Source organism: Pectinophora gossypiella, chromosome 8 (assembly GCF_024362695.1).
Source record: "Pectinophora gossypiella chromosome 8, ilPecGoss1.1, whole genome shotgun sequence".
In the NCBI taxonomy this organism is placed as follows: Eukaryota; Metazoa; Arthropoda; class Insecta; order Lepidoptera; family Gelechiidae; genus Pectinophora; species Pectinophora gossypiella.
In genome coordinates this window covers 10,457,492-10,476,817 of record NC_065411.1, presented here as the reverse complement: position 1 = coordinate 10,476,817, position 19,326 = coordinate 10,457,492, and the positions used below count along the sequence as shown (strand labels likewise).

General features: G+C 36.2%; 4 protein-coding genes across 8 annotated transcripts; 2 read left to right on the top strand and 2 right to left on the bottom strand.

Moving 5' to 3' along the window:
• Nucleotides 1–408: 408 nt before the first annotated feature.
• Nucleotides 409–1,807, bottom strand: LOC126369037 (elongator complex protein 6). Of its 4 annotated transcripts, none has more exons than XM_050013321.1 (2): nucleotides 1,792–1,807; nucleotides 409–1,272 (listed from the first exon to the last, which is right to left on the bottom strand). In XM_050013321.1, the coding sequence occupies exon 2, from the start codon at nucleotides 1,269–1,271 to the stop codon at nucleotides 525–527; it is 747 nt and encodes a 248-aa protein (XP_049869278.1). In that variant the 5' UTR covers nucleotide 1,272; nucleotides 1,792–1,807; the 3' UTR covers nucleotides 409–524. The 4 variants fall into 4 exon arrangements, with proteins under 4 accessions (XP_049869278.1, XP_049869277.1, XP_049869274.1 ...); XM_050013320.1 differs by having other exon boundaries at nucleotides 1,658–1,798; XM_050013317.1 differs by lacking the exon at nucleotides 1,792–1,807 and adding an exon at nucleotides 1,598–1,738.
• LOC126369036 (mitochondrial dicarboxylate carrier-like) lies at nucleotides 1,525–9,396 on the top strand. 2 transcript variants are annotated; one of them, XM_050013315.1, is made up of 6 exons: nucleotides 1,525–1,660; nucleotides 5,585–5,760; nucleotides 6,173–6,282; nucleotides 6,367–6,506; nucleotides 7,190–7,397; nucleotides 7,495–9,396. In XM_050013315.1, the coding sequence occupies exons 1-6, from the start codon at nucleotides 1,641–1,643 to the stop codon at nucleotides 7,738–7,740; spliced, it is 900 nt and encodes a 299-aa protein (XP_049869272.1). In that variant the 5' UTR covers nucleotides 1,525–1,640; the 3' UTR covers nucleotides 7,741–9,396. The 2 variants fall into 2 exon arrangements, with proteins under 2 accessions (XP_049869272.1, XP_049869273.1); XM_050013316.1 differs by lacking the exon at nucleotides 1,525–1,660 and adding an exon at nucleotides 4,775–4,944.
• Nucleotides 9,397–9,867: 471 nt separating this feature from the next.
• LOC126369134 (mitochondrial dicarboxylate carrier-like) lies at nucleotides 9,868–13,331 on the top strand. The gene is made up of 6 exons (XM_050013426.1): nucleotides 9,868–9,947; nucleotides 10,156–10,340; nucleotides 10,670–10,779; nucleotides 11,185–11,324; nucleotides 11,535–11,742; nucleotides 12,412–13,331. Exons 1-6 carry the CDS (start codon nucleotides 9,868–9,870, stop codon nucleotides 12,655–12,657), a joined length of 969 nt encoding a protein of 322 aa, XP_049869383.1. The 3' UTR covers nucleotides 12,658–13,331.
• LOC126369035 (diacylglycerol kinase epsilon) lies at nucleotides 13,167–18,718 on the bottom strand. Its single transcript, XM_050013314.1, has 12 exons — nucleotides 18,345–18,718; nucleotides 17,945–18,107; nucleotides 17,722–17,837; nucleotides 17,523–17,646; nucleotides 17,219–17,292; nucleotides 16,943–17,077; nucleotides 16,496–16,635; nucleotides 15,965–16,133; nucleotides 15,161–15,329; nucleotides 14,832–14,887; nucleotides 14,667–14,756; nucleotides 13,167–14,029 (listed from the first exon to the last, which is right to left on the bottom strand). Exons 1-12 carry the CDS (start codon nucleotides 18,540–18,542, stop codon nucleotides 13,904–13,906), a joined length of 1,560 nt encoding a protein of 519 aa, XP_049869271.1. The 5' UTR covers nucleotides 18,543–18,718; the 3' UTR covers nucleotides 13,167–13,903.
• Nucleotides 18,719–19,326: the final 608 nt, after the last annotated feature.

Here is a 19,326-nt window from a genome sequence, read left to right as displayed (position 1 = left end):
GTGCTGTTGGTTACAAATTAGCCCATAATTATTTACTTAATTGAAATGTAGAGACATCATTTTCAGTTGTAGTATACATGTCACTATATGCCTAGTTAAGTACATTAACTGTGTGTGTCAACCAATAGGTTGACACCGTTAAACTGTGATTGAGACAAAACAACATACATAAACTCACGCCTATTTCCCACCGGGGTAAGCAGAGACTATAGAATTCCATTTGCTTCGATCCTGACACACTTCTCTTGCTTTCTCCACATTCATCAATCGCTTAATACACGCACGCCGGTTTAGAGAAGATCGTATTAAACCTTTTCTAAGGACATCTCCAATTTGGTCATCGTAAGTCCTTCTCGGTCTCGGTGAGACAAAACAAAAAAACATGGATTTCAAAAATATACTACATCATTACTATATATATATTTATTTTCAGTTAGCATTTAGTACAAATGTGATTGAAATATTTAATTAGAAAAAAGATAAAACTATCAATTTACAAAACAATATACTTATTTTGTTTCTAACTATACGGTACCAGGGGCAAACAATTTAACACCCCTATCAAACAACTTAAAAAGATAATGAGCTGGTTTAAGGTCCATAGTGAAAGTGTGTTCATCTTGAAATTTCTGTCCTGGGTGTCTTATTGATAAGTGTCCTGAGACATCCGCACTCCATCCTGATGACAAACTCTCAATTTCTAAAACTGTATGTGCTTTATGTGAAAGCAAGTTAGCCATTACATGTGTCACATCATCTTCGCTTGCCACATTACATAGGCACAACAAAAAAGAATTCTCACAACCCCTTATAATTGCAATCAAGTGTTTACAAAATTCATTTACTTCCTTCAAAGTATATTGCAGGTCAAATAAATGTGAAACTCCATCAATAATAATATTTACAGACCCATGTTTTTCCTTCATTGAAGATACAATTTTCTTTATTTCATTTAGCACCACTTTTAAGGATACATTTTCGTTTGACATCAACATATTAACATTTTCTCCACTTAAATTATAAGTTTGTATCAAGCCATTATCAATGTGTCTTTGGATGTTATAATTCATTTTAAGACCCACATTTTGATAGTGTGTTATAGAATTATGTGTTGACATAATAAGTACAGGTTTCTTGTTCTTAATACAGTGTCCCAGTGTGCAGCTGACTATGAAAGAACTATCACAGCCATTGATCTCTTGTGCCACAATTACTCTGCTGCCACCAAAATCCTTGTCCAATTGTAGACTTGATATTATATCTGACGACATTCTGAAACAATATACGCGTTCTTTACTTACCAAACTAACATTATAAGTAAAAGACAACATTAAATTATTGCTATCATAGTGATTATTAAGATTTCATAAATGAGCAACTTACATAATATGCTCAGATAAGCGCGAGTGTTGAACAGTGTAGGTAATAGATTCGAACGCCGCCGATACGCTCGTTCACAGCACAGCCTCAATATTCAGTGCACGTCCAATGTAGCTACTCCGCAGATATATTACGTAACAGGCTATGCAGACTTCCGATAAATTCGTAAATAATTAATTTGGATACATATTTACTTAATTAATAACACAACACCTACTTATTTGTGAAGTGAAAGCAGTGATTTTTTAAAATAAAATATAATGGCAAATGGAAATACCGCGTAAGTACAATTAACTGTTTTTACTACGCCACTTTATTGTGAACTTAAATTACGAATAGTTACTCTAATTAAACTTCTTAATAATAATATAAAAAAAACAATTGCTATAAAACTTTCAAAGGTTAGGTTACATTCAATGTCATTGTCAGCCAACACTTCAGCACTGCCTGAATGCCGATGCATTCCTTTCCGTCATACATATCATATTTTCAAGGGTCAATACTTAAAATAATTAAAAAAGCGAATTTATCTTGCTTTTTTAATGAAATATATATTTTTTAAAATGATATTTAAATTATTAGAAAAATATGCCTATTTTCACTAATCGAAAAACCGTAATAATACAGTATGTCTGCGTGAAAGGAAACAGACTTTGTCCTTGGTTTGACATTAATTTATTAGTATGACCAGGGCCCTGTTTTATAAAGCTGACAATTCGACATATCTGTCAAAAAATGACAAAATTGTAGAATTGTCGCGCTTAGGCTGTTTTATAAAGGTAACAATTATGTCAAAAATCGACCGTGAAAACGTGACATATTTGTCATTTAAAAAAGCGTTTAATAAAACTCGACATATGTCAAAAAACCACAGTCAAATTTACGTCACCACAATTGTGGGATTGTCGTGACAATTATGTCGAATTTTGACATATTTGTAAATAATAATGTTTTATGAAGCTAAATGAGGGTAAAATAGAAAAAATATTAACAAAGTAAAAGAAAGAATCAATCACTAGTGCAACTTCGATTGTTTGTTTTGATCGCGTGTGATGGAAATGCACAAGAAACTAAGTATTTTGGGGATTATCTATGAAAATAGAAACATACTGTTTGGGAAGTTTAGTGCCCAATTGACTTTCACTGCTCGATGATAGTACCATTTTTTGTAATGCGTGTTTTATAAACACTTTCTTACTCCTTTAAAATTCAAAATATAGTTTCGCGACAGAGGGTAACTCTCCTGTCAGAATTGTCGGACAATTCTACAAATATGTCAATATGTCGTGACAATTTTCTGTTTAATAAAGCTGATTTGACAAGTTTTTCACGACAAATTGTCACCTGTCACCTGTCGCCCAAAAAGTTTTATTAAACAGAAATATGTCGAATTGTCGCGACAATTCGACATATTTGTAAATTTTCCACCGTGACAAATTTGTCGCCTGTCAGTTTTATTAAACAGAAAAATTTTAGGATTGTCACTTTTTGACATATGTCGACTTGTCGGATTGTCAGCTTTATAAAACAGGGCCCAGGGCCCTGTTTTATAAAGCTGACAATTCGACAAATCTGTCAAAAAATGACAAAATTGTAGAATTGTCGCGCTTAGGCTGTTTTATAAAGGTAACAATTATGTCAAAAATCGACCGTGAAAACGTGACATATTTTTGCATATTTGTCATTTAAAAAAGCGTTTAATAAAACTCGACATATGTCAAAAAACCACAGTCAAATTATTACGTCACCACAATTGTGGGATTGTCGTGACAATTATGTCGAATTTTGACATATTTGTAAATAATAATGTTTTATGAAGCTAAATGAGGGTAAAATAGAAAAAATATTAACAAAGTAAAAGAAAGAATCAATCACTAGTGCAACTTCGATTGTTTGTTTTGATCGCGTGTGATGGAAATGCACAAGAAACTAAGTATTTTGGGGATTATCTATGAAAATAGAAACATACTGTTTGGGAAGTTTAGTGCCCAATTGACTTTCACTGCTCGATGATAGTACCATTTTTTGTAATGCGTGTTTTATAAACACTTTCTTACTCCTTTAAAATTCAAAATATAGTTTCGCGACAGAGGGTAACTCTCCTGTCAGAATTGTCGGACAATTCTACAAATATGTCAATGTGTCGTGACAATTTTCTGTTTAATAAAGCTGATTTGACAAGTTTTTCACGACAAATTGTCACCTGTCACCTGTCGCCCAAAAAGTTTTATTAAACAGAAATATGTCGAATTGTCGCGACAATTCGACATATTTGTAAATTTTCCACCGTGACAAATTTGTCGCCTGTCAGTTTTATTAAACAGAAAAATTTTAGGATTGTCACTTTTTGACATATGTCGACTTGTCGGATTGTCAGCTTTATAAAACAGGGCCCAGCGTACACTATTCTGAGTTCTGAGTTGAATTAGGGAACCCTAATAAAAATATAGATGGCGCTGTCCAACATCTTTTTCTTTAACCTAATTTCATGAATTTCAGAATTTTAGTCTTGTTCATCTTTTATTTATCTTTGTTTTTGGGTATAAAATGATGATCATTGTTATTATATTACATCCAAACACAACATATCTTCCAATCAGTATTGTTCTGTTCAAAATAAAGAGAAGCAATATAAGTAACTAACGACAGAATTCTGTACAAATCTGATCCAAATTTCAAGCAATTTTGTTTTTCTACATGCCTCTGCCATATCATTATATTTGTTGAATAAATTGAGTAATTAGTGCGCGTGGCGTGATTGAAATATTGAACATCGCTCTAAATGAGGGACTTTCCAGGCGACGATCCCCGAAAACAACATAGATGGCGTTGTTCAGATTTAACATGATAATTACCTATTTTCACATTTCTTGGGTACATAATTGTTTAAAAATAAAATATAAGGACAGAGACACACATGTATAATAATAGTTGTTCTTTGATATTTGCATCAGATATGTATAGAATTATTATATCAGAATACTCAGAATATTAGCATCCAAGTTGTTTGTAAATGTTTGTTTCCTTCTGGTGGTTGCCTGGAAGAAATTGCTTTAGAGCAATAAGGCCGTTCAAATTGTACTGTAAATTGTCATGTGTTATATCTGATTGTTGAAATTTAATTCTGTGCAATAAAGTATATTTGATTAGAATATCAGAATTACAATGCGTGGAAGTAGAAATTGTGCCTGGCTGTAATAAAAAGGGTCATCATTTATACCCAAAAATATAGATAAAGATGCAAATGAATCTATGAAATTAGAAGGTTAAACGAAGGAAAATCTTTACAGCGCCATCTATACTGTTTTTGAAGAACTTAGCCTGGAAAGTCCTTCATTGGCAACACAAAATAAAAAAAAATACAGTCGGTGACATTCATTTCATTCACACACGAACACACAGTCAGTTAATTCTACTAATGCAAACTAATGGTTCTGCCTATTCTATAATTCTATTCGGTGTGGTGGTTGTTGGGTGACTGACACATGTAGAGTCAAGTGAAGGATTAAAATGACGATAATTGATAAATAAAAAACAAGCGCAATCAATATTTTGACATAAAATGTACGTATACTTAGCTAATCTTAAAAACAACTGAAAACGTTGAACAAAAATGCATAGTTAAAATAGTTTGGACCTTAACCTTCATTAAAATGTTTTTATCCAGAAAGGAAACCTGATTTTATTTAAATATGAAGTCTTGAGCCTGCATTATCCTAATGTTTTGAAAGTTGTTAACTTCGTTAAATTTTTATCATGTCTAAACAGTCATAGATAGGTATTTATACACTCACGCCCATAATATCTAATGGGGTTGGCAGATTGAAAAGTAATCAGAAGATAACTTGTAGCCACTTTTAATATAGAGTCCTTACATAGATTGTTTCCCAATAGGCCACTGTGACCTTATACAATCTAATGTGACCACCCTAAGATAGATGTGCTGAACCATGTGATGATGTGGCCATCGCCCATTTAATGGTTCACCATGTGAAAAAGCACTGTGGAAAGGACACAGTCCCTCAGTTTGTATTTATGACATGGCCTAGAAGACAAGTTTTGAGTTTTTGGCTCCCAGGCAAACAAGACAATTTCAAAATATATTTTAAATTACCTATCTATTTGATAAATACACATAAGTGTAATTTAAATATAATATATTTGTAACTACTTAATTCACACTAACATTTTTTTTTTTTTACAGGGAGATGGCTACATTTAAGGAATCAAGAATATCAAGATGGTATTTCGGAGGCATAGCGTCTGCTGGCGCGGCCTGTTGCACTCACCCACTTGACCTGCTCAAAGTACAAATGCAAACTCAGAAAGGGAAAAATATCACTGTATTAAAAGTAGCAAAAAATGTTGTGCGTCAACAAGGTAAACTATATTTATTTATAAGTACTTAAGCCTGACTTGCACTGTTTGCACACCAAGATTGACAATGAATATTACCATTTTTTACCATAGCACCAAATCAAAACATTAAAGTAAATATTTCTTATGTGTGCTCTATCTCAGGAACGGTTAAATGTATTAAATATTACCTCAAAATCAGTAGAGTATTTTATAAGTACTCAAAGTTCTACAGTTCTGGTGTTGTTGTACGATTACTGGAGTTAAAAAAAATATAATGACATCTTTTCAAAAAACTCATTTAATTACTTTTTTAATCGTTATATTTTAGTAAACATTCAAAACTGTTTATTTTATTTCCTTCGCTGGAATTTTGCCAAAAAACTTTAGACACTCCACTATCAAGACTGTAATTATTATATTTTCTGCTCCTCAGGCATCATTGGACTTTATAATGGCATATCAGCATCTGTTCTACGTCAACTGACATATTCTATGGCCAGATTTGGAGTTTATGATGTTGGAAAACAGTATTTGGCAAAAGATGTAAGTTCCTATTATACTGCAACTGAAGTATAAGTTATTTAAATAGAAAAGATTTATCATTGATCCATTTATTTTTTGTTTTAGAGCAAACAATTACCATTCCACATGTCGGCGCTCTTAGCCGCCTTAGGAGGAGCTGGGGGTGGATTTGTTGGTAACCCAGCTGATTTAGTAAATGTTAGAATGCAAAATGATATCAAACTCCCTCCAGATCAGAGGAGAAAGTAAGTAATGCCTGAAAATTCTGTTACTTTGTCGGCACTCTTATTTCTTGGTATCAGCACTGGCTCCCGAATCATAAGCAAGCTGTACCCAAAGACCTGCTACAACTGACTGCAAGTAGATAGAGTAGAGGTATAATTTACGTGGCTTACTCCATTTGACAGGATATACCTACAGTACTTTCTTCTCAGCATCAAATGATCGCTGTTTCTAGCTAGTCAATTTCAATTTATAATTCTAGCTGAAGAGAACCAAAGAAAGATTCGTGTTGGGCCCATCCAACATGAGAAGTTTCCAAACAAAACCTGACCGTCAATGATCACGTAGAAAGACCGATAATATGTACAAACCCTCTTTCTTCTTCTTGAGTCCATGGCAGACTTATGTGTATAGTACCCTCCCAGTCACAGGGACTGAAACCTGGAATCTGACAGAGGGCAGCAGTAACTATCAGTACTAGTCAGAGGCGGAGGACAGGAGTCCTAGTACGGCTACGAAATACACTACTCTGGGCGCCATCCCACTCGGGTCAGACGCAGAAGGCAAGAGGGTAACCACTGCCTTATTTTTCCCTAAGAAAGTAGCATGGAGAATGCTACAGCGACAAGAGCGTGGCTCTTAAATTAGTGATGATAACCCTTCCGGTATTTGTAACATTATGTAATTATTTAATTCATTGTTTTAGTTACAAAAACGCAGTGCATGGTATTTACCGTGTGATGAAAACGGAGGGCATCACGCAGTTGTGGGCCGGAACCTCTATGACCTGCAGCCGCGCCGTTCTGATGACTATCGGACAGCTGTCCTTTTATGACCTAACCAAGTCTTTCTTGCTGACCACGCCATACTTCCACGATAATATTATAACTCATTTTGCTGCGAGTTTAACTGCCGTAAGTACATACCCATGTTTCTTTGTTATACAAACATCCTTAATTGTAACTGTTGTAATATTTCTCAAATAATCCGACGAATTAAATTTATTTTCAGGGCGCCATCGCTACCACCATGTGTCAACCATTCGACGTTCTGAAGACAAGAGCAATGAATGCTAAACGCGGAGAGACGGGTGGTATCGTAAAACTTATTGTTAGCACTGCCAAAGAAGGGCCAATGGCATTCTTTAAAGGATACGTTCCAGCTTTCGTGAGGCTTGCGCCACAAACAGTTTTAACTTTTGTTTTCCTGGAACAACTGAGGTTGAACTTTGGCATAGTCAAAAGGGAAACATTGTAGATGCGAACGACTTATTGTAATTCTGTGGCAATGTTAATCTTTGACCTCGATACCTCGTCACAGAGCATACTGCATATTTAAGTTTTGCATTTACTTGCATTACTAAACTAACGACGCGAAGTTTCATAACAATTTTATTTCCAATATATTGATTGAAAATCCGTTTGACCTCGATCTCCTGTGATCCATAGCAACTACGACGGCAAGGATGCCTACCACCCGTAATCAAAGTGGACTTGCATAAATACCTAAACAGCGTTGTTCTAGGTACCTACTTTCATCCCACGCAATATTGGCCCGAGTCTTTTTCGGACACATTTACAATCAGTTAATGTCGAACACGTTTTATATTAGAAATTTACTATTGAGTATTTTAATTTAAAAAATGTTTTTGTTATTTTATGCTATTTTTTAACAATGTTACGTAATATTGTTAATGGATCTTTTTTATTATAATAGTAAGTTACCGGACCAAAACCTAACTTACGATGATATTTTTTATTCTAAACGTTTATTTATATTTTTGAGTACCTACTTATAAATAAAATTTGCTATTGTATACTTGTATGTGAAAAACTGGTTATCTTAACACGAATATTCTGGAAAAAAATGCTGTAATTAAAGATCTGCGTGTATATGTTCCTATGTATACCTAGGGCTGCTAGTCTACTACTGCTTGCATTATTTATTAACATCATCCATATATTCATTTGTTTATTTTCTATGTGCAGTATTTTAGTGATCAAAAAGTTCCTTATTATCTTTGAATCTACGACAAATCTCGCTTGTTGCATACCTATTACTCGTATTATGTGAAGAAAACAGACATACCTACATACTTTGCAAGAAAAGTATATAGACATACTGTTTATATAGTGACCGAAACAGTAAAATTCACTCGGGGCAATAAGTTGCAATAAGTAAGGTTCGCGAATGCTGCGAGTTGTCATTTTCGTTTCGCGACGGTGAGGAAATTATCATATTACACACACTGAGAGTTTGTTAGTTTTTATATATATTTGTTGTTAATATATTTATTTTATATTATATTATCATGTAATGACAGAATGTAATTCATTTAATGTTGTCGAAACATAATTTTAATAGTTTACAATAAAATATTTTTATGGTCTTCCCGAGTCCCAAATGAACGTAGCATTCCTAGCATAAGTTCAATTTTTTTTTATCTACATATAGGTAATGAAACATTCTTTAAAGGCGTTAAAAATAATAGATCAAACGATATTCTTGGATACATTTATCAATCCATAATATGTAAGTCGCCCAAATTTTGCCCAAATGTGATATGATAACTATTTTTGTTTCTATGAATGTTAAAAACATTCTGGAATTGATCTATATAATTATGGTATGGTAATTGCGGTTATGTACCTACATAGTAGTCTTGATGGCAGGTAGGTACCTAAATACCTATTTATTAAGTACAAGGATGTTATTTTTAATTGTGTGAACATTAACAGTAAGTGTAGTGAAATTATTACAAAAATCGTTTGGTAGGTACTTATTAGTAAAAAATGTGAATTAGTGTGAAAGCAGATACTTTGTTTACTTAATTTAATTTAATGGTGCCAAAGTGCTACTAACATACATTCTTCGAGATTCCGCTGTGATGTAAACAGGATATTTCATTATTTATTTTTTGACGTGTTTTATTTATAATTTTTACATTCCTATGGAACATTGATATAAAATATTTATTAAATACAATGATAAGTAAGTAAATGTCTAAAGACAATTCTATAACTACCGAATAAGACGAATTTTAGAAGTACATTGAGACTAGGTGTATAATCATCGAAATCACAATATATTGATGTTAGACGTTATTGATGTTGTTAATGTAGAGCGTTTATTCAGCTGAACTGACGCATGCAAGTCATTGTTTGTTAAAATAGTTGTTACAATAATGTCGATAATAAAATAATATTGACAAACAAATGTTTTATTTACTTAACTTACGTAGTAAATGTTTACCTTGCCCCTATAGAATTCGTGACCGTGATTTTTTATATGAAGGTAATAAAATCTTTATTTCCTCCACCTACTTCTATTTCAATAATTCCTCTGTTGTTCATATTCTCCTTCGAATAGAAGGCTGTCATAAAAATGACGAAGACAACAGCACAAATAGAAAAGGAACTCCTAACTAAGGATATAAATACTTACGAATTTGACATAGATATTAGGTATAATAAGTATCTATAGAATCCTATTAATAAGCTATCTGCCTATAAAAATAGATATTTATCCTGTAACCTTTTCTTGACAAGTGTTATTTATTCTATTTATCATGAGTGTGGTGTTGGATTTGAGGTATCTACCGAAAAATATTTAACCGCCTACAAAAATTGTACTTCGTAGCTAAGAATATTAAAATCAGTTTTGTTTTTACAGAGACTTGGAGCCATTTAAAGAAACAAGAGTGTCATATTGGTATTTTGGTGGTGTAGCGTCTGCTATTGCGGCCTGCTGCACCCATCCGCTAGATTTACTCAAAGTACAATTACAAACTGAATTCGTAGAGACAAAAACGAAAACCTCCGTGCTAAACGTAGCACAAAACGTAGTGCGCCACCAAGGTAAACTGTTTTTGTATAGTTGCGTAGATTATAATTGCGTAGTCGATTGACGTACCTAAGCACGACGGTACGGATTAGATTACCTAATAACTGTCTGCTCTTTGTAAAGGCTTCATACTCGCGTGCGCTCTCGCTCGAAGCCGCGTACCACCGGTGATCCGTGAGTGTGGATCCGACTGGCAACCTTCGCGGTGCGTTCGTACCTCTTTCCTGTTTTGTAGTCTGTTTATTTGTCCCACAGGGTTAGCAATGCACGAACACATCGCGAACATGATAACGCTCACAACACGATTTGCGGTCGGCTTTAATACTCAATTTGTTTTCTTCAGGTATTATGGGACTTTACAATGGCATATCAGCCTCTCTTTTGCGTCAACTGACTTACTCTATGGCTAGATTTGGACTTTACGATATTGGAAAACAAACTTTATCAAAAGATGTAAGTTTTATAAAAGTCAATTTATAAAACATAACATAAGCTCATTTCTAATTAAACTAGTCAGAGGTACATCCATCGCAAGATGAAGTAACTGAGCCCACGCTTAGCTTCACCGAGCTTCTAATATATTTATAATGAACAAGACGTAAATTTTGTAGGGACTATGCTCAGATAAACTTACAGCTTTTATAAAATAACGAAGGTCTGGTAGCGACGATCAGCAACTATGAAGTTGGAATCATCGTGGCCTAGGGATATAACAGGATTAACAGGTGAGTCATATCTGGTAGATGACTGACCATTTTTAGGGTTCCGGTACCAAGGAAAAACGGAACCCTTATAGGATCACTGTTTTCGTACGACTCCAAAACTTTGTAACCATTACCTCCTTTGTTTTTATTTCAGAACAAACCATTACCATTCTACATGTCAGCCCTCTTAGCTGGAACTTCAGGTGCTGCCGGAGGATTTGTTGGTAACCCAGGTGATTTAGTAAATGTTAGGATGCAAAATGATATCAAGCTCCATTCCGAACAAAGAAGAAAGTAAGTAGTAACCAAGGTTCTATGGTTAACATAAAGTGAGGCAGATAATTTCTTCCGGGTAAGTTTAACTATTCGCTATACACGAAATCGAAAACGGTCAGGAGACGTAGCTTAAGACTTTTCTTGGTGGTAGGTTCCTAGGTTCCTACCTTATCGCCAACAATAGTTGGAAATGAATATAGAACCTTATGTTCTAATATATAATTTCAGTTACAAACATGCTATCCACGGTGTGTTCCGTGTGATAAAAGAGGAGGGTGTGACCCAGTTGTGGGCCGGCACCTCGATGACGTGCATCCGTGCCGTTCTAATGACCATAGGCCAACTGTCCTTCTACGATCAAATCAAGGCTTTAATGCTTTCCACACCTATATTTCACGATAATATGGTAACTCACTTCTCAGCGAGTTTAACGGCTGTAAGTACAGTACTATAGAATTTGATGGCATAAATCAATAATTATTTTTAACTGTATATGGGTAAACTAGATGTTGCGTGATGCGTTCGCGGCTAAAGCAGCTTCGCGTGTTCTGTACTTGGTCGAAAATGATCGCCCTAGCTCTTAACGGTTAAGGAAATATAGAACATTTTGAATAGCCCAAGGTTTAATAAGTTGTGGCAAAAAAAATACCTAGGTTCTATAGTTTTTCCATTTGCCAAACAGTAGGGTGTCTCCCTGATGCGGAGCAGTTTTCGATGATTGGGAAGTATTTCCATACTCACCGTGACGTCCCGATCACCCCCCCCCCCCCCCCCCATACATAACTTTTACCCACAGACGCTCCTTCTAGGCAATCAGTCAGTGAGTATGACAGTCAGTAAGTGGATCTCCAGCTCCATATGGGTAAATGACGAGTTGGACGCATACTTGACGTCTTGAAAAGAGAAAGCCCTAGATCGGGAGGAGTAGAAAGGGAGAGAGGTCTTTGCCCTGAAGTGGGATGGTGTAGGCTACGAATAATAATAATATAGGTAAATTATACTTAACTCTCTTGACGCGAGGTGTCTTAGTACTTAGTGCCTACTTAGGTACTTATTATTCAATATTTCTTAAATTTGCATATGGCTAACGAAAATCAATTTCTAGGGCGCCATCGCTACCACACTGACTCAACCATTAGACGTCCTGAAGACAAGAGCAATGAATGCTCAACGCGGAGAGGCGGGCGGCATCGTAAATATTTTTTTAAACACTGCCAAGGAAGGACCTTTGGCTTTCTATAAAGGATACGTTCCAGCTTTCGTGAGGCTTGCGCCACAAACGGTTTTAACTTTTATTTTCCTAGAACAACTGAAGTTACATTTCGGCATGATTAAAAGGGAACCTTTGTAAAATAGTGGACTAATATTAACGTTAAATGTGTCTACTTAGCTATGGAAATATCTCGCTAAAATTGGCAGAAGCGAAGAGTTACATGTTGCGCTGTAACCAATGATATAATACGACATAACGATTCCCTGTCTGCGTACCTTCCAGATAATACCTACATATGCATATTGTATGTACACTCCGTAGCCTCTATTACGTACGACTCTGTTCGGGATACCGTCTCACAAGTTAATAGTGTTGTCTTTGTCATTTCTTTGGTATATTTCTTTTTTCTTCCTTTATTTATTCACCGCCTTCTTTACATATACACATTTCTTTATTTTTATATCTTTTATTTTACGTATTTTCTTTCCTATCCTTGGAGATTTTAGTAAGCTCGAATCAAATATTTAGTTATGCAAATAATAAAATTCCTTATTTTTTTAAAATAATGCTTTATTTTACAACTAAAATCACTTTGCAGTGCACACATGTATTTACGAGTACACTGAATTTCAAAAACAATATCGCATTTCAAAACAATATGTTTCAGTCCGACGTAGAATAGAGATTACTCAAACCATTGAATAAATAATTCAGAAGTCGCATTTTTCACAAATCGGAATGTATAAAGAACGAAACGGTATAAAGAAATAGTGACCATCGTGGCATTAGAAAGCCAATTAGCACTCAATACCGTGCTAATCAAAAACTAGCACATTAAACACTAACATCAATAATTTATGACAATAACATTTTATATCAATCTAAGGCGTTCCTTTTTCAATAATCAACTTTAAAACTTTGTAATTTTATTTACACAATAGATTAAAAGACGCGTGTATAGACGCATACATATCCGCTATAATATATTCAGTGAAAACTACAAGTGGACACTTATTACGAGTTAAAAGATGCAACGGCTATACGCGCCACAATCTACGCGCTATATTTTAGGAAAGAGTAAATGTATTAAACAATGGCCAACTGTTTTCTGTTCTATAAAAAAATACTCTATTATCTATCGTAAGTTCGTGAAAACGCGCGTATCTAAACGAGACCTATAATCTTGTCAATATTTATTAATAATTTTCAGTCACAAATACAAAAAAAACCTACCTTATCGAGTCCGAATGTGTAGAAAAGTGAACCTCCGCAATTTTAAACGTTACAAGAGCGCTCTTTAGTTTCTTACAGTACGGTAAGGCTTTGCGACTAGTAGGAGTTCCATGCTGGTATCTGCGTCCTGTGAAGTTGGGCGTGTAGTAGGTCACTCGTGGTCCTGCTGCGGGCGCAGCACGAGACGGCGGTGCGCGGACTCCATGCAGATGGTGGCGGGCCCCTGCATCCACGGCTCGCCGTCCACTTGCATCGCGCACGAACCCTCCATCTCGATCTGTAAAGCGACAAGCGGTCACCGAAGGACCCCTGCGGGCTTAGCACCGTAAGCGCGCGACTCTTTCTTGCCTCGACATACATCACCCGTCACTCTCCCACAGTACTGCACGAGTAAGAGTCGCGTTCTTACGGTGCTAAGCCCGCTGGTTTTACTTAAGTTCAGTCGCCGCGGCACGCGTAAGCAAGCTTTCTCGCAGCGCTATTCGATATCGCGTCGTTCCATAATATTAGGGTTAGGTTACATTTATTTAAAAAAAATACCATTGTAATTCTATTAAATTAGAATAGGTTATTACGGCGTTTCCCTAAAATTATATGTAGGTCATCTAACGTGTATTCAAATGTAATAAAAATAGGGTCATCAATTATACCTAAAACAAAGATAAAAGGTGCATTTATTGCTGTTATTCATGAATTACACAACGAAGGAAAATCTTTACAGCGCCATCTATCCTGTTTTTGAGGAACATAGCCTGGAAAATTCCTTCAAAAGTTCATTGTTTGGATATCACACGACTCGAAGCGCATCGGGACCCTTGCTTAAACACGTCATTATCCGGCTCGAAGGATCACTTGTTTGGCACTGAATGTATGATTTTTTACTTAACATCATTATCATTCTATTCTAAACTTACTTTAACTTTTGAAGCTTGTGCGAATCGATAGGGTTTGGCTAAGCCGCACTGAAGTCTGGCTATGTGGAACGATGACGAAATACCGACGATCTGCAAATACACGATTCACCGATAACGTACCGATTTGAAAGGAGACATCTTTAAAATACGAGCCATAAGTTGTACCTCAAGTTTGCCGTCGCTTATACTCTGTTCACCGACGTCATCTTCGCTTCCCATACCTGAAGCAAAAATATAAAAGTCATAAAACATAATATTAACGATGGACCTAGATAGGTATATGAAAAACGGCCTTAGAGCAACACAGCTGAGGTGAGGCGTTCCCTTCTGCCAAAGTATTAGTCCGCGTGGGCATGTATCGGAAAAATACGCATGAGTTACGCCCTCCGGTTCGCCGGAGATACATGTTGCTCTATGGAAACAGTATAAAAAACCTTGTGCGATATAGACTGAAATATTGACCTGAATGTACTTATAGTAAACAATACACATACTCCAAAGGTCGACACCGGCGCCCCAGGAGGGTATGTTGAGCGCCACAAGCGCCTGCAGCGGCGGCAGCGCCAGCTCGCTGCCGTCCAGCGTCACGCGCAGCCGCTGCTCCAGCCCGCCGCACCCGCCGTCGTCCAGCGCACGGCCCGCGCCCAGGAACACGTACGCGATCTGCATACAACAGACACCGTACACACATCTAACGTTCATAATATCTCGAGCGATTTAAATAAAATAAATAATAATAAAATATTTTTTATTACGGGTAACTTGGACCCAGGTTGTTAGTAACAATGATTTCTTACTCACTAATATTAGTATTACATAGATACACAATACACACACATACACAATAAAAATAAGACATTTATTTACTGCTCCTGTACAAGTGACTCATAGAGCAATGAGTCATGTACGGACAGTCCAGCCAACTTACAATCATGCTCAGGATACTGTTGGGGCTGGCGCGGATCCTACGAGTCAGTAATGTGCATCGTTTACGCATTGTGGTGTAAAAGCAGTCGACCCGCGCCTCAGCGAACATCCCTGACGCGCTGAATCGCCGCGGCAGCCCCATCAGCACCCTAAACGCGATTTAACTTAGACAACTCGTCAGAGTGGTTAGTAGTCTTGTTAACTCAGTACATTGTATGTGCTATCAATAGGCAGTTGTAAATAATAATAAAAAAACAATCATTATCATTGAACAAGAATGATGCCAAACACTACAATTTAGCACAGAATGTTATTCAAAAACGCAAGAGAAGCTCCATTTTATTACTTAAAGAAAGGCCTGAAATCCTTACGTAATTAAGCGTCCGGTTTGCGTACTGGAAGAGGAACTGTCGCCTTGCGTAGTGAAAGTCGAGCGCCACTTGTGCGTCTACGCCAATGCTCGCGTAGTTGTATGCGTACACGACGCGGTCACCGCGCGGACGCAGCCGGCTACGCTTCGGCTTTATGGTTATTTTCCACCTGAAGATAGTGGATTTTACCTTAAAAATAATAGTGAGAATGAAGTGATTGTGTTAAGGGCTGTTTGAAAGAACTTCCTCTCCAACATGCTACACGTAGTACGTACTTCTGTATGGGCGATAAATAGGTTGATAACCTTTCTCCGTACGGTTCCTTAGGACTTCAACAATAAATATATTTGTATGTCGTCCTGTGGTGGCTTGTGGCTCTCCCCATCCTATTAGGAATTACGGGCGACTCGAATCTGTATCTATCTATCTCTAACATGCATGAACTTGATTCTTCACAGGGTGTAAGACTAATGATGAATGGAATATATTTTAGGTTTCATCACACCATCATCAGTTTACATGTTTTCATACCGGTCTATGTATTCTTCCCCGGCTTGTCTGACGCGTTGTATGATGGAATGCGCGTCGAGCAGGGAGTCACAAGAACCGCCCCAACCTAGCACACGCGATAGGTCGTTGCCTGTACCCATGGGTAGAATCGCGACGGCCGCCTATAATCATAAACAAAACCTCATAAACAATGCTGCAAAAGATCTATTTAAAATCTCTAGACATTTTAATAACTTCAATAAGTATTACTAGTTTTAGTATTAGGATACGCGTAACATTTATTACTCACACAGCAAAATAGGGTCTTGTAAACAGACTATTCAAGAAGGATTCTACAATCGGAAATCGAAGCTTACAAGGCTCTGCGAGACGATTCGCGACAGTTATATATTAGCGAATACAAAACTAGGAACATTTGCAACTTACAGTTCAAAGAAATAACAGATTAATGTAAGAGCCTCTACTTACTCTGACATTGGGTGCCGTATCTAAAGAATTAAGAATCCAGGCCACAGTTCCGTCGCCACCCGCGGCCAAGATACGACACCGCGGCGGCAGCCATCGCACCACGCTCTCTGGTGTCGTGGAACTCAAGTCTACCACCTACAACATTAAATACTAATGGTCTGAGGTTTCGAAATACAAACATACCTACAGCATTTTACTCAATAAGTGACATGTAGAATGGTTTTTTATTGACTTTCTTCTCCCTCATTCACCATACTCTATTTAAATTGAATTTACCTGTATTGGATTAAGCAAGCCTCTGAATAAAGACAGTACTTCATCGCTCCTATTGCTGCCTGACTTGCGATTTGCTGAAAAAAGTTCAAAACATTCATTTAAAAGCTCATTCATTGTATGGTAATGACAGTTGATTAGGCTGTAACACACTTACATACAAATGGTCAGAATTATTCAAGTTTTATTTGTAAATGGAGTTTGGCCGTTGACCTCAAGATCGCCGCAAAAACACGACAAAATTGATAGCAGCTACAATATTTATGTTCTACTAGGAAACACTTTGTGACATGAAACACTGACATACCAAAAACAAAAAGCGGCTCCCAATCATCATCAGGCAAATTTTTTATATGAGTTACAGATCCTTTTTCTGTTTGTACACAGTATGGTGGAATTATAATATTGCGGTACTTTTGAAAATCACATTGCTGTAAGGAAAAAAGTTACATTAAATTTAGAAGCAAAAGAATGTTTAAATTTGAAATGATGTGTGCAGAACTTACCTCTGTGTTATTCAAAGCAGTGTCACTACTCATCTTGATTCTCTGGCACCATGAACAGAAAAATCTCTTAATGCCATCCTCCCCATGACCAGTATTTTCTACTTGAGTTGTGCCGACTGTAATTAAGGATAACAAGATGATCATGCATTTTGGTGCAAAGATTGCAGGATTCAGAAAAACATGCACAATATGATTTCACATTACTTTAAATAATAGAACAAACCATTAACCCACTGATGAGTGAAGGGTCGGTCACTAGGCCAAGATATAGCCTTGCATCTCAGTTTCTTGTTCAGGATGCGATGGCAACTTTTGCAAGCACTTGCTGCACAGCATTCACAAAATAATCCCACCAGTGGCAACATAAGCTTTCCACAAATTGTACACTAGAACCAAATTTTATTAAATAAAATTACATTTATAATAATTAATACCGTCATTACTATCGGCCTCAGAATAATAGCTATAAGCACTCCCTTTTTAAAAATACGAGATTTTTGCGTATGTATATAAATTAAAATATTTATCCAAATATGCCTTGCAAAGCACGATTACATGAAGTGATGATAGTTGATAAAGCATTTACAAAATATTACGAAAACTACTACTTGGTTTCGACTCACGTAAATATTGTAAGGTATCGATTTATTACACTGAATACTCCTCCAGGTGTGTCGACGAGACCTAAATTTCGTCTGCATGAAACTATTATCACACAAAAGTGTATGAACGATTCGGTAAATTAAATAACTCAAGAAAAAGCCTCCGATTAAAAAATAATAATTAAATATAACATCGTTCAAATTTAAAACAGTTTCCATATTAATTACGCAAAAGTCAACTAGATGAAAAGAATTTATTAACTAATAACGACACCAATCAATATGTATCCCGATCAATTCATTTTTTCTATTTTGTTTACGAAAATGTTTGAAAAAAATTGCCCTTTCATTCATGGTCTATCTAAGCCATAGACAGTCAGATAGTGACGTGCTCGTACGACTTGCTACAATAAAATATTACCTCACTCACTGGTAACAAAACCTACCAAAACCAAAGACCTTGTATAGAATAGACGGATAATATTTTAGAGTGACGATCAAACTATCACAGCTCTCTTTCTTCCCTATGGCAACAATCTCTGTGGAAAAAAGAAACAAACATAGACAAACATCGCTGTCTAGAACGTCAGTGTTTACCGTTTTGAGATGTTGTGGTAGTCAGCTGGATACCAAACCTGCCGTTAGTTTTTTGGTGTTTTGGGACATTATTTTAATTTTTTATATAAACAATCTGTGAAATAGTTATTCATTATGAACCATGGCTTGCGTAGCTATTGGTTGTGAGAGTAGAATGGGTGTTATAATGGAGAACGATCAAACAATGTCTCACCATGGGTAAGTTATCGACCACATAATACATGTTTGTGTGCAAGAAATACATTACCTGGTCTGGTTTTTGTAAAGTTTATTGAGCCCTAAACACGATGCAGACGCATATTTTCAGCAAAGCCGTCACATTTGTACAAATAATTGATTTCACATTTTACGTTAATCAGCTTTGACAGATCATGTACCCAAAGTATTATAAGTAGTGTTGTCCTTT

Bases quoted from the DNA above. Each gene is read 5' to 3' on its own strand.
- LOC126369037 (XM_050013321.1), bottom strand. From the start codon at position 1,271: ATGTCGTCAGATATAATATCAAGTCTACAATTGGACAAGGATTTTGGT.
- LOC126369035 (XM_050013314.1), bottom strand. From the start codon at position 18,542: ATGGAAACTGTTTTAAATTTGAACGATGTTATATTTAATTATTATTTT. The intron at 17,293-17,522 runs GTATGTCAGTGT...AACTTTTTTCAG, and splicing joins GGAGCCGCTTTTTGTTTTTG to CAAATCGCAAGTCAGGCAGC. The intron at 14,030-14,666 runs GTAAGTTTAGAA...GTCGCTTTACAG, and splicing joins CACAAGCTTCAAAAGTTAAA to ATCGAGATGGAGGGTTCGTG.
- LOC126369134 (XM_050013426.1), top strand. From the start codon at position 9,868: ATGACGAAGACAACAGCACAAATAGAAAAGGAACTCCTAACTAAGGAT. The intron at 10,341-10,669 runs GTAAACTGTTTT...TGTTTTCTTCAG, and splicing joins AAACGTAGTGCGCCACCAAG to GTATTATGGGACTTTACAAT. The intron at 11,743-12,411 runs GTAAGTACAGTA...ATCAATTTCTAG, and splicing joins TCTCAGCGAGTTTAACGGCT to GGCGCCATCGCTACCACACT.
- LOC126369036 (XM_050013315.1), top strand. From the start codon at position 1,641: ATGGCAAATGGAAATACCGC. The intron at 1,661-5,584 runs GTAAGTACAATT...TTTTTTTTACAG, and splicing joins ATGGCAAATGGAAATACCGC to GGAGATGGCTACATTTAAGG. The intron at 6,283-6,366 runs GTAAGTTCCTAT...TTTTTGTTTTAG, and splicing joins AACAGTATTTGGCAAAAGAT to AGCAAACAATTACCATTCCA.